Source organism: Scyliorhinus canicula, chromosome 21 (assembly GCF_902713615.1).
Source record: "Scyliorhinus canicula chromosome 21, sScyCan1.1, whole genome shotgun sequence".
Taxonomy (NCBI): Eukaryota; Metazoa; Chordata; class Chondrichthyes; order Carcharhiniformes; family Scyliorhinidae; genus Scyliorhinus; species Scyliorhinus canicula.
The window spans coordinates 16,448,625-16,462,951 of NC_052166.1; the positions used below are offsets into that span (position 1 = coordinate 16,448,625).

The 14,327-nt window shown below is 45.0% G+C and overlaps 1 protein-coding gene across 1 annotated transcript in view; it reads left to right on the forward strand.

Moving 5' to 3' along the window:
- The window catches only part of LOC119955399 (protein FAM166A-like), a 46,839-nt gene extending 32,911 nt beyond the window's left edge, over positions 1-13,928 (forward strand). The window contains exons 4-7 of the mRNA XM_038781466.1: positions 5,791-5,926; positions 7,019-7,113; positions 12,092-12,200; positions 13,516-13,928. Coding sequence (XP_038637394.1) covers positions 5,791-5,926; positions 7,019-7,113; positions 12,092-12,200; positions 13,516-13,589 — 414 coding nt within the window. The 3' untranslated portion in view covers positions 13,590-13,928. The remainder of the gene's footprint in view (positions 1-5,790; positions 5,927-7,018; positions 7,114-12,091; positions 12,201-13,515) is intronic.
- The last annotated feature ends 399 nt before the right edge of the window (positions 13,929-14,327 follow it).

Consider the following 14,327-nt stretch of genomic DNA (forward strand, 5'->3'; position numbering starts at 1 on the left):
TGGCGCTGTGAAGCCACAGTGCTATCTACTTGTGCTACCGTGCTGCAAGGAAGCAAGGTAGTGTTAAAAATTCATGGCAGACTGTGCACATGCAAGTCCTTCCATAGTTCTTCCATAGTGAAAAAGCAGCGGGGGCTTTTGACGGCATGGGGCGGTTTGATGAGAATACAGAGCGATGGAGCTCATATACCGAGAGATTCAACTATCTTGTCCAAGTGAGCAAGATAGCAGCAGGTATAAAAGGCCCAACATTCCTCATGATTACAGGGGGACAACATTTAACTTCCTGAGGAGTCTGATACAGCCGAAAATCCAGGCACGAAAACCTACGGTGAAATGGGGGACATTTTGCAGGGCCGTTATTCACTAAAACCTTTAGTCATCGAAGAAAGGTTTAGGGTTCCTTTCAGTCAAGAAGAAGGTGAATCAATTAAATAAATTAAAAGTAAATTTATTGTCACAAGTAGGCTTACATTAACACTGCAATGGAGTTACTGTGAAAAGCCCCTAGTGCCACATTCCGGCACCTGTTCGGGTACACAGGGGGAGAATTCAGAATTCTCAGTCGGTACGGGATTTGAACACGTGCTGCTGACCTTGTTCTGCATCACAAACCAGCTGTCTAGTCCACTGAGCTAAATTACACAGTTTGTAGCTATCATGAAAAGATTGGTTGAACATTGCAAATTCAGGGTTGACTTAAATGATACCATCAGAGATAGATTAGTCTGTGGTTTAAGTAGAAAAGCTATTCAAAAGTGATTGTTAACCTAAAGGAACCTGAGAATAAATAAAGCTTTGGAAGTTTCTGTATCTATGGAATTAGCAGCCAAAGAAGCTCAACAGTTGATTTCGAGCACAATGAGTGGCACGATGGCCCAGTAGTTAGCACTGCTGCCTCACAGCGCAAGAGAACCGGGTTAAATTCCAGCCTTGGGTCACTGTCTGTGTGGAGTTTGTACTTTCTCCCTTTAGATGGATTGGCCTAGCTAAATTTTGCCCCTTAGAGTCCAAAGATGTGCAGGTTAGTGGAGTTATGGGGTTGTGGGTATAAGGTGGGGGAGTGGGCCTAGGTAGGGTACTCTTTTAGAGGGTCTGTGCAAACTTGATGGGCCAAATAGCCTCCTTTTTCACTGTAGGAATTCTATGGTTCTAAGACCTATTATTGCTCAATCTCGTGTGGCTGTACGCCACTTGTCCCTCTAAGAAGTTGAACGCGGATCTATGACCCACACTTACTGGGAATGGTTCTAAGAATTCACAAGATATCAGCCTAAACTTGGACACTGACTCTCACTTGCATAGGTGTGCAAAAAAACTAGGCACTCAGCAGCAGATTGTTCGTGCAAAGATATCATGTGCAGAAATTGTGGCAGAATGGGCCACATTGCACACGCTTGCTGAGGAAAAAAAGCTGCAAGCAAAAGTTGAAAGAAGAAAGAGCCGAATAAATCAAATGGGAAACTGAATAAATCAAATGGTACAGAAGCGGTTGCCTAGTATAGAGTGCATTAGCTATGAGGAGAAGTTAAATAAACTCGGTCTGTTCTCACTGGAACGACGGAGGTTGAGAGGTGACCTGATAGAGATCTACAAGATTAGAAGTGGCATGAACAGATTGGATAGTCAGATGCTCTTTCTTAGGGTAGGAGAGTCAAGTACGAGGGGACATAGGTTTAACGTGCACGGGAAAAAGTTTAGAACAGATGTGCGAGGCACGTTTTTTTACACAGAGGGTGGTAAATATATGGAAGGTGCTGCCTGGGGAGGTGGTGGGAGCAGATACGATAACGACATTTAAGGGGCATCTAGACTAATATATGAATAGGGTGGGAATGGAAGGATACGAAGTGGAGATGGTTTTAGCTTAGGCAGGTACCATGGGCGGAGCAGGCTTGAAGGGCTGAAGGGCCTGTTCCTGTGCTGTATTGTTTTTTTTTTCTTCTTTTAATAAAGGTGGTACATAAAGGACCTGAGAAGGAACTTGATTCACAGTTTGAAGACAAACTGTCATTAAATGTACTAGCTGAATAAATCAAATTCTTTGGTGCAAATTCTATAACTAATGGAGTGATCCATATGGAATAGAATTTACAGTGCAGAAGGAGGCCATTCAGCCCATCGAGTCTGCACCGGCTCTTGGAAAGAGCACCCTACCCAAGGTCAACAACTCCATCCTATCCCCATAACCCAGTAACCCCACCCAACACTAAGGGCAATTTTGGACACTAAGGGCAATTTATCATGGCCAATCCACCTAACCTGCACATCTTTGGACTGTGGGAGGAAACCGGAGCACCCGAAGGAAACCCACGCACACAAGGGGAGGATGTGCAGACTCGACACAGACAGTGACCGAAGCCGGAATCGAACCTGGGACCCTGGAGCTGTGAAGCGATTGTGCTATCCACAATGCTACCGTGCTTACCAAATAGTTGTCGATAAGCAGTTCGTCAGGAAGCGTGCAAGCAGATAGGAAATATGTTCTACTTTGTGCAAGCAGATAACATACCTATAAAGTGTAGGACAAGTTAAGAAGCAAACCAGAAATTATTCAGTATTGTTAGAGGTCATGGATATGATGATTCGTGGAAAGACTTTAGGAGCAACTCCTGAGTTAAAGCCATATTCCACTTGAAGACTTGAATTATCCATACAGGCAGGTAGTCTCCTCTGGAAGGTGAGAGTCATCCTTCCACTATCATGAATTACCAGCCTCCCCGTACCAGCCTCCCCGGACAGGCGCCGGAATGTGGCGACTAGGGGCTTTTCACAGTATCTTCATTGAAGCCTACTCGTGACAATAAGCAATTTTCATTTTCATTTTCATTTTTCATTAAATCAATTACACTGTGATATTGTAAGGGTGAAGGAGATGGCCAGGAGCCATTTCTGGTGGCCGGGGCTATATGCCAATATCGAGGAGTCGGTGGGAATGTGTTTGTTTTGTGCAAAAGTGTGGCACCTGCCACCATTAGCTCCATTACCCCGGTGGAATGGCCAGACGATGCCTGGCAAAGGGTACACATTGATTATGCCGGGCCGTTTGAAGGGCGTATATATCCAATTCTAGACAATGCTCACTGGAAATGGCCTGAAGTTGACACCATGAAGTTAACGTCAGTCAAGGAAACGACTGAGAAATTGGGTGAAATCCTCAGCTGGTTAGGTTATCCTGAACAATCTGTTTGCAATAATGGCCACAGCCCATTTCGCACGGGTTTGTACATTACTTGAAGGAGAACGGAATTTGGCACATCCAATCCGTTCTTTCTCACCCTACCACAAATGTGTTGGCAGAACGTTTGTAAAGATGATGAAACATTCATTGAAGGTAAATAGAGAACAAGATTCATTGTCTAAACGCATGAATCAATTCCTGCTCATGTACAGGAATGCTATGCATTCAACAACCCAAGCTTTATCAGCATTGCTAATGGCTAAATGTCAACAACACACATCATTCATTTGCTAAAACTACACAAGACAAAATGATTGTCGAGAAAAAGCAGCTGGATCAGATCAAATGACGGGAAAAAAGTATTTTCTTTTGCCAGGCTCAAGAAGTTCGAGAACAAAATTATACCACAATTGAAAAGTGGATTGCTGCCAGCAGACAGGACTGGTCTCTAACATTGTATAAACCCAAGACAACGTCATGTGGAGGAGACATGAGGATCAACTTTTGGCAACAAGAGCCAATCTGCCAGAGACAGAACTGACAGAATCCAAATCCAGTGATGCTGAGAGACAACCTGCAGCTTCCCAAGACCCTGATTCTAATCAAACCAATTGAGGGAAGCAGCACCTCAGTTGAGAACCAGACACTGAGTTAACCTCAGAACACTATGTCGCCTCTGGCTAAGATCACCACGAACCACTTCCAAACCAAGCCAAAGACACCAGAGGTTGCAGCAAGCACTAAAAGGCATTCACTGGAGGTTCGTCAACAACCACACAGAGAACACCATCCTCTAAAGCAGGGGTGGGCAAACTTTTCCGTGCAAGGGCCACATTCAGAAATTCACAATTTTAAAGGGCTGCATAGTATATTAATTAATAGTCCCGGTTGTAACCAATTAGCGTGCGGCATATACCTCAGCGCTTCCCCCGGCGGCATCCTGCCTTTAGCCCTCTTTTTCTCTACTTTTCAAAAATGGCGCTTCACCCGGTTATGATTCTGGGCGCCTCATATAGAACATAGAACATAGAACAGTACAGCACAGAACAGGCCCTTCGGCCCTCGATGTTGTGCTGAGCAATGATCACCCTACTCAAGTCAACGTATCCACCCTATACCAGTAACCCAACAGCCCCCCCCATTAACCTTATTAAAAAAAAAATTTTAAAAAAATTTTTTTTTTTTTGATGACTTGATCTTGGTGGGCCGCATAAAGACCTTTGGTGGGCCGCATGCGGCCCGCGGGCCATAGTTTGCCCACCCCTGCTCTAAAGCATTTGACATATTGACTGTTGTTGATTGATTCTTTATGTTACTAATTGATTGGTAATGTTATACTGTTTATTGTGTTTGGGACTTTTGATTAAAGTGAGGGTAAAATGTTGTTTATTCATGGTATTCCTAGTGTATCCTCACTAGCAGCCTAGCAGTGGGAGGGGCACTTTAAGAGATCGATCGATGACAACATCAGCCGTTTACGTGGGCAACCGGGCAGTGTAACATAACATCCAATAGCGTTAACAGCATCTTAATAAAACTCTTCATTTGTTTGAACCTCTGAGGCCTGTAGACTTAAAGCAGCTCTCACAGAAACTGGCAGCAGAGGCAGCACAAAGCAAGTCCCAAAAAGCTAAGGAACGGATTGTTCTAGAAACCAAGAGATGAAAAGAAAAATTCCAGGAGGACTGAAGTCAAAAGGAAAAAGAACTGAAATTGGAACAGGGAAGTGTTCACTGAAGTTAAAGAAAGGGGCGGAGAGAGGCTGCGAGTTAAAGTCAGAGCTGCAACGTACAGGCCTGGAGAAGTCGGCTATTGAGAAGCCAAACATATGAAGTGATCTTAAGATTGGTGACACCTAAGTATAGCCTGTGAAGCAGTGGTGTTCAATGGCATGACTGGGTGCATTGTCTGTAAGCTTGAATGCATGTGGAGATCCAAGACGCAGGAATACTGAAAGGAGATTTTGAAATCCTGGAAGTGGATCCTCGGTGAAGGCATCCGACAGAAGGCTTTTGGGGAAGTCAGATTTCAGTGATGGCAATTGGCTCACAGCATGACAAGCACCTGGGGGGATTTGGTGAAAAATTCACAGGAGTTCTATTGGGTGGCATCTCCCACTTGGTTTCAGAGTGTGGTGTGTCTAAGCACAGTTGACCTGTTGTTTTACATGAACTGTGTACTTACTGAGAACATTAGAGTGTAAGATATATTTCGTAACTTGTGTTATCCTTAAAATTCTGTGTGCATCTGTGAAGATATAGGTGGGGTGAAGGAGTAGTGTATTATAGTCAATCTTTTCATGTTTAATAAATATTTTATTCTTTTGTTAAAAGATAATTGGCAGTTTATTCATGCTGCTTAAAAACAATAAAAGCTATGGCATATCGAGCCAGTGTTCCATTTTTGGGACCTGTTCAATAGTAACAGCTGAGATCATAACACCACCCAGAAATGAATGAGGAGGGTGAGTGGTGACAGAAATAGAGAGACAGAAGTCAATAACTTTTATAGTGTCTTCCACAATGAGAGACTGAAACCTCACCCTTACACTGGGAGGCATAGGTAAAATATTACGGCTTTAGCTAATGCTGTAACATTCCCTTTCTCAGCTGGCATCAGTTGGTGAGAACAGGCCACTGAAACCTCTGGCTGCAAATGTGGATCCAATAACTTGGACTCATCTTTACAAACATAAGCATGAGTTTGCCACCCAACCTCCCGAACTCCAGAGGAGGGGAATCTCAGGTATGTGACAGGAACAAATAATTCAGAATGACAGGTGACAAATCCAAGCTAACCAAAACCCAGTTACATTTGAGTTAAAACAGCTGACAAGTGAGTTTAAGCGAATGCCCAAACACACCCATTGCTATATGGTGCTGCTACTGTGTGATTAAATGGGGCCTGTACTCACTCAGTCCCAATCTCTCTTCCCATCCTGGTGGCCACTAATCTCTGTGCAAGCCACCCCATGCCAATTAATAGCTTCTGTGAAAATCAGGAACTGTGACTTCTTTCTCCACCCTCATAACCCCCCCAACGTGCCCCCCCCCCTCCTCAACAGGGTGGGTTTGTGACAAGGAAATGGTCCTGTTATCAGTTTCCCAGCCCTGGAAGGAAAATCAGTCCCAAGATATTCCAGGAAAGGGAGGAAAATTCCCAGTTGTCCACCACCCCAATGGAGCTCGCCACAAGATTTCATTTGACATTGGCAAGCAGAGATTGTAGATTGCACTTTCACCCACAGACCCAATGTAAATGAGATATCTGATTCCACAAACTCCGGCAAAGTTGGCACAGGCAACGCCAGTGAACACCATGCTTGTAGCTCCAACATGACAGGGCAGCACGGTAGCATTGTGGATAGCACAATTGCTTCACAGCTCCAGGGTCCCAGGTTCGATTACGGCTTGGGTCACTGTCTGTGCAGAGTCTGCACATCCTCCCCGTGTGTGCGTGGGTTTCCTCCGGGTGCTCCGGTTTCCTCCCACAGTCCAAAGATGTGCAGGTTAGGTGGATTGGCCATGATAAATTGCCCTTAGTGTCCAAAATTGCCCTTAGTGTTGGGTGGGGTTACTGGTTTATGGGGATAAGGTGGAGGTGTTGACCTTGGGTAGGGTGTTCTTTCCTGGAGCCGGTGCAGACTTGATGGGCCGAATGGTCTCCTTCTGCACTGTAAGTTCTATGACACGCTGAGAATTTACAAACCCTTCGTATTGAGTTGCTGAGAGTCTTGAGTCCAGTGATAAGAGTCCTTTGTTGGGACAGGTAGATAAATGACAGCACATTCTGTAGAGATGAATAATATTCTCTTCTTTTATTAATTCCTTGGTATAGGTTATACTGGATTTATTCCACGAATGCCTTACGAGTTTGGGCATCCTTACCAAGATCAAGTAAAGACTGCCATGGACAAGTTCCAGCGCAAACAGGTACCTGCATCTCTCTAATTCTGTCTCAAGAGCACACCGCCCAATGTTTCTCAGGGATCAGGTCTCATCATTTGAAATCTTTCTCTCTTCAAATTTTGATTAAGAGCTTTTGTAAGTTAAGGTCTGGAGCACCATTCGGTGCAACTGAATTGATAGCAAGGTGAGAATTTCCTTTTTGGTGTTTAAATGTCATCTCAGTCCATCTAATTAGATCAACATGGAAGCCCTTACAAATATAAGCTTCAATCCGCTTTTCAGTCAGAAGCCAATGTTACTGACAATGTCATCTCTAAAGCAAAGAGTTTGAGAAACCGGGAAATCAGGAACATTGGGGTACGTTAGGTAGAAAGGTCGGAATTCAAGTTATATATTTTCAGCTTCTCACTTCCTAATATAGCTTGAGCTTTGGGTAGAGGCAGCGGTGTCCATCCAAGTCAAACACTTTAACAACGGTGCCAGGGTTCAATAGGTTTTTATCCACACATCCAGCCACTGAATTTGGGTTTAAATAACACCAAGGAGGGGAAAATCAGGGGATTCTTGGAGGGATCTGAACCAAACATAATGAGTAATTCCGTATGTTTGCACCTTCTTATCAAACACGCTGAGCTGGAATCCCACCAAGTCACGATCGAGCCAGAAAATCCACAGCCTGAAACTAAGCAAGTCACCCCCTCGCCCCACCACTGCCCTGAGGCAGGCTGTTGGCTTCAGGCCCATTCAATACCTGACCAACTAGTCTCTGGGCCAGAAGGTGGCTGATCCAAATGTGGTGGAGATGCTGGATTTGTGGAACAAGGTGGGGAAAACTGTCCGGCTCCACTTAGCTCCACTGTAACCCATCCACTATCTGATGTCCCACGCTTTGTCCTTTTAAGTATGTGGAAGCCTTCCTCTTGTAAGATGACCATTTGCACTGTGTTGGTCAACTCTGTGTTAAACATTACCTGGCGTGGCTCAGAAATGAAAATCGCTTATTGTCACGAGTAGGCTTCAAATGAAGTTACTGTGAAACGCCCCTAGTTGCCACATTCCGGCACCTGTTCGGGGAGGCTGGAACGAGAATTGAATGCTGCTGGCCTGCCTTGGTCTGCTTTAAAAGCCAGCGATTTAGCCCAGTGCTAAACCAAAGGCCCCAATGGGGTGTCTGTCACATTTGCTGCAGAGAAAGACAGCGGGCTGAGAAGATTCACAAATCACTGGCCTCTGTTTTCTCTGGGCTCTCCTGGGCCAGCTGAGGTTCCTGTTTCTGCGAGCCTCTTCCACTGACCTCTCCAAATATTCAACTTCCACAGGTCTCACCTATCAAGGACTGACTCCCAGTTGTCAGTGTCAATGTCCGCCATCTTCATCTCTCATTTGCAGATGTCCGAGTGGTGGAGGAATGAATGCCCAGAAAGGAGGTCATGACCCAGTGGCCAGTTCGTTGTACAGAAATCTTTTGGGGATATGGACGTCATCAAGCTGATGAATGTGGGCGGGCCGGCGCAGACACGATTGGTTTAACAATGAGTTTACGCTGATGGAATTAGCATGATCCAGGACCTCTGAGTTGGTGCCCTCTGAGGGGTGTCCAGACCTCACCATTGTAGAGGGATGTCCAGCCCTCACCATTGTAAAGGGGTGTCCAGACCTCACTATTGCAGAGGGGTGTCCAGGTCTCACCCTTGCAGGGGGGTGTCCAGATCTCATCACTGCAGAGGGGTGAACAGATTTCACCATTGTAGAGGGGTGCACTGAAGACACAGACTTGGTCGACTCATAGTTTAGTGTTGTCAATTAGGTTGCTGTTGTTCCACACTCTCTGATTCAATTTGGACACATCAGCTGCAGCGTTTGTGATGCATGAATTAATCTGAGCATGAAGTAACTGATTGCTAATGATTGTGGAGCTTTGACAGGCAAAGCGATCAACAACTTCCAGCACTGTCACATTGTCAATGATGATATCTGGCAGCATGGTAACATTCTGGGCCATGCCATTGTCTCCCTTATGCTGATGTTACAGGCAGAAGAAGCAAGAACCCTCACATTTAAGAAGTATTTAGATGAAGGCTATAGACCAAGTGCTGGAAAATGGGATTAGAGTAGGGAGTGCTTTGTGGCTTGCACGGACTTGATGGGCCGAAGGGCCTCTTTCTGCCCTGAAACCTTTATGACTCTTAGAGAGTCGATGCATTTGCTGCTGAAAATGTTCCTCTGAATGGAATGCTAGTGTAGCATCGTAAGTATAAAGCAACACTCTGATCAGGGCCGGGATTCTCCGTTGCGAGTCCATCCCGCATCTGCTGCTAGTGAGGATGGAGAATTTGGCGCTCAGCCAAATCCCCCATTCACTGCAGCGAGACCAGAGAATCCTGCTGCCCTGAACAGACGGAGGATCCCACCCAACAACCCGGTGCACCTTTTTGTTGGATCTCCGTTGAGCAACGGTCCTCCTTTTTGGATAGTAAGGGTAATTTAGTATTGCCAATCCACTTAACCTGCATATATTTGGACTGTGAGAGAAAACCGGAGCACCCGGAGGAAACCCACGCAGACACAGGGAGAACTAACAGACAGTGACCAAAGTCGGGAATCGAACCCAAGACCCTGGAGCTGTGAAGCAATTGTCCCACTGTGCTACCATGCTACCCCCACTGTGCTACCGTGACATGTTTCATGACCAACCTCTCGAAGCAGTTCATTACGATTGATGTCAAGGCCATCGGACCAAAATCCACTACAGGAACTTGCCAAGGTTCCTTAGGCAGCATCTTTCAAACCTACGACCATCCAGAAGGACAATAGCAGCAGACACGCGGTAACACCATCAACTGCAGGTTCTCGTCCAAGTCACTCACCATCCTGACTTGTAAACATATCACCGATCCTTCACTGATTCTGGGTCAAAATCCTGCAATGCCGACACTACACCACAGGAGTGGAACAGTTCAAGATGGCAGTTCACCACCAACTTCTCAGGAATTGTTAGGAATGGATAATAAATGCTGGCCTCGCCATCAATAACCACATCCCATAAATGAATTGAAAAAAACTAGAGTGTCCTCTCCGTGGAGACCCTGGGCTGCCCAAACATTAGGATCAACCACTCAATATCGCCGGCTGAGTCCAAAGGAATGCAGAGCACTACTTTTGGCACCGGCTTGGTTGCAGGAGTTACCAGAAAGATTAAAGATTTCAACATCAATTCGCTTTGGGGCTCCACCCCAGATTTTTTGTGAGTGTGATTCTGGGTCAAAATCCTGCAATGCCTTCAACTTTCATATGTCATCCACAAGGCAGTGCAATATGCACCCACAGCTATGGGTTTAGTGGTTCAAAAGGGCACTTCCTCATGTGGTAGGCCTGCAAACCGCATTTCTGAGCAGGGCTTAACCTGTGAGTTCCTCTGAAGGTTTAGCCTTGGGCCACAATGAACCCAGTTTATTTGTGTTGGCATAGGAGACATGGCAGTTAGGAAGGCAAATGCAATGTTAGCATTTATGTCAAGAGGGCTAGAATGCAAGAGTAGGGATGTACTTTTGAGGCTGTATAAGGCTCTGGTCAAACACCATTTGGTGTATTGTGAGTGGTTTTGGACCCCATATCTAAGGAAGAATGTGCTGGCTTTGGAAAGGGTCCAGAGGAGATTCACAAAAATGATCCCTGGAATGAAGAGCTTGTCCTGTGAGGAATCGTTGAGGACTCTGGGTCTTTACTCGTTGGAGTTTAGAAGGATGAGAGGGGATCTTATTGAAACTTACAGCATATTGCGAGGCCTGGATAGAGTGGACATGGAGAGGATGTTTCCACTAGTAGGAAAAAATAAAACCAGATGACACAATCTCAGACTAAAGGGACAATCCTGTAAAACAGAGATGAGGAGGAATTTCTTCAGCCAGAGGGTGGTGAATCTGTGGAACTCTTTGCCACAGAAGGCTGTGGAGGCCAAATCACTGAGTGTTTTTAAGACAGAGATAGATAGGTTTTTGATTAATAAGGGGATCAGGGGTTATGGAGAGAAGGCAAGAGGATGGGGGATGAGAAAAATATCAGCCATGATTGAATGGCAGAGTAGAATCGATGGGCCGAGTGGGCTAATCCTGCTCATATGTCTTATGGTCTTATGGCAGAGGACTTGCCAATGGAGAGGCTGTGTATTGATAGAAATGGACTTACACATTTGGCCCTCTTTTTTCACATTGATGATATCTGGTAGCTGGTAAAAATGAGATGCAAACTATCACACAAAAGTGGAAAGAATGCTAACTCTCTTAACCAGTATACTAGATGCATTACATTGACCTGCCTTAATTACTGAGATACTGCTGCAACACTTGCCTTAATGTAATCGAATGCTGTGTCTGGAAGTAGGACAGGCACATAGGATTAAGATGGCTGAGTGGGCGGCACGGTGGAAAAGCGGTTCGCACTGCTGCCTCACAGTGCCGAGGATTCAGGTTCAATCCCCGGGTCACTGCCTGTGTTTGCACATTCTCCCCGTGCCCGCGTGGGTCTCACCCCCACAACTCAAAGATGGTGGATTGACCACACTGCATTGCCTCTTAATTGGGGGAAAAAATAATTGGATAATCTAAATTTAAAGAATTAAAGAAGAAGAAAAAAGGATCAAGATGACTGGTTATGTGGACCAGAAGCACCTGTAATCATCCCATATGACCCACACTCCCTCCCTCAATAGTCTCACATCAGCTTGTCCACTGTGGAAAAACCCTGGGTTATAGGGTCCAGTGCTTCTCAAATGGCAACTTCAGTTCAGTCCGAAATTACATTGGGTCCTATTGGTGTCAAAAGAGTTCCATTTAAATATTTCACGTAGCTGAGATCCTATCGCAGTCAGTCCTTGACCCATATTGTATGGATTGCATTAAATGCTGGTAACAGGAGGAGTGAGCTTATGTAGTGCAACATTGCTCTGTTCTCAGTTTGAAATCTCAAACAGAACATACCCTGATTGTGAACATTTTCTTTTCAGTATTTTGTGAGGAACAATCTGAAAGGTTGTCGAGAGGATATTCCACCGCCAAAAAGTAAACTTTATCTCACCACACCAATGGTTCCTAAATATACTGGTCATGTGCCAGGTATGTTTTGTTTATAAATGTACAGTTGTAGTGCAAACCCTCCATACACAACCGACTCATTATACAATGTGAGCCTAATCTGTGGCCAAACTCATGTGTCTATGTTTTATGAAGGAACTTTTTCTGCCATCATCCCTGAACCACCCTGACTTTAATTTTACTTCCTTTGTTCCGGACTTCCCCAGAAGAATAGATCCTCCCCTCTAACCTATAAAACTTTTGTGAGGGCCATGAAGAATCCAGCACCAGTTTGTAGATTCAAACAGAAAGTAACTTTATTCACAACAAACTGTACATGGTACCATCAGCACACTACTGGTTTCCTCTCCAGCTAGTACCACACTGGCCAGCTCTATTTATAATTCTCCTCACCCCCCTCATTGGGGGAGCCCATTGTCCCCAGCCAATAGGATTGGGCAGAGTATAACGCAAACCCTTTACTCATCTGAAATGAAATGAAAATCGCTTATTGTCACGAGTACGCTTCAATGAAGTTACTGTGAAAAGCCCCTAGTCGCCACATTCCGGCGCCTGTCCGGGGAGGCTGGTACGGGAATCGAACCGTGCTGCTGGCCTGCTTGGTCTGCTTTAAAAGCCAACGATTTAGCCCAGTGAGCTAAACCAGACCTTAAACACCTTAATTAGACCATCCCTTAATCTTTTACAAGCCATGTCTATTTGGGACAGTTGGTTTGTTTCCAGTCAGCTAAAACAAGTGTAAAATCTTACAGGTGCAAAACCCAGATACGTAGCTCGGGAGGCTGAAAGCCTTTTGAGTGGGGCACATTGAGCCTGCTGTTGCTTCTACTGCATGGTACCTCGTGGGTGCTCGCACAGGTGATCTGCATGTCCACTAGAAACCTTTGAACTGGTGCTGTCACGACATCACTCAGCCATACCGGCTGATTTTGGCGCTCAGTTTTCAAATGAGGATCACAGAGGTCCATTCACCGTATTTGTTTGCCATTCAGCCAAGAATGTCAGCACGGTTACACGAGGGTCCCAGCATTAATGACACTTAAAGATTCAGGCACCCATTTGCACATAAGATAATTTAGAATAACTTATGCTATTGCAAAGATCTGTAAATATTGTAGCGTATTTTTGGAGGTATTGAACTGAGCACCCTCAAACGTTTGTATGAATTGATAAATCCTTTTGTTGATATATGCTGCAAAAGTAGATTTGTCAGTCAGTGGATTGTAATAAAAACTGTAAGACTCCAATAGTCGGTTTGTGGGCTCAATCGTTTGTCAGCTGATGTAATGAGAGCCATTATTCTGAATCTCATTTGTTCAATACTTGTGTTTTATAGGGGCTAACTTTGATATTGGATCAACATTTGGCAAGAATTCTAGGATTGCACATTGGCAAATCCACTGTCTGTGATTTCAGCTTGGTATCCAAAATTATGTTATCTGAGGATTTTATTGATATGTCATAGCATTTGTAACTAAAGCTTAGTCATCACAGGAAAATACCAAAGAAGAAAAAAAAGGCATTGTTAAGATAGGCTGGAATGTGATAAATAAAGGATGATTCTGAACAAAAATATGCACAATATGGATCCTTGTCCTGTGTACTGGAGCGGAAAAGAACCCAAATAATGCCAGACACAAGTAACACTTGTTCACACAAGTGTCAGACTGTTGTCTTGGTTTACTCCAAGGGTTCTTTGTGATTCAGACACCATGTAATTCAGAGAATGACAGAAGTTTGTCTACTTTATTGAGAAGAACAATATGATATAAGAATAAGATAAGAATATAACACTACAGGACAGGGTGGTCTCCGGCACCTGGGTGGGGGTGGGGAAGGTGTTGGATATCTACCAGGAACTACAGGAGGCGGAGGAAACCCCGGTGGAGGAGCTCAAGAGCAAATGGCAGGAGTAGGTGAGGAGTTGGAAGCGGGTCTGTGGGTAGAGGTCCTGGGCAGGGTTAATTCCTCCTCCTCATGTGCCAGGCTCAGTCGAATTCAATTTAAGGTGTTCCACCGGGCACACATGATGGCAGCGAGAATTAGCAAGTTTTTTGGGGTAGAAGACAGTTGTATGAGGTGCATGGGCAGCCCTGCAAACCATGTCCACATGTTTTGGGCATGCACGGAGCTTAGCGGGTTCACGAG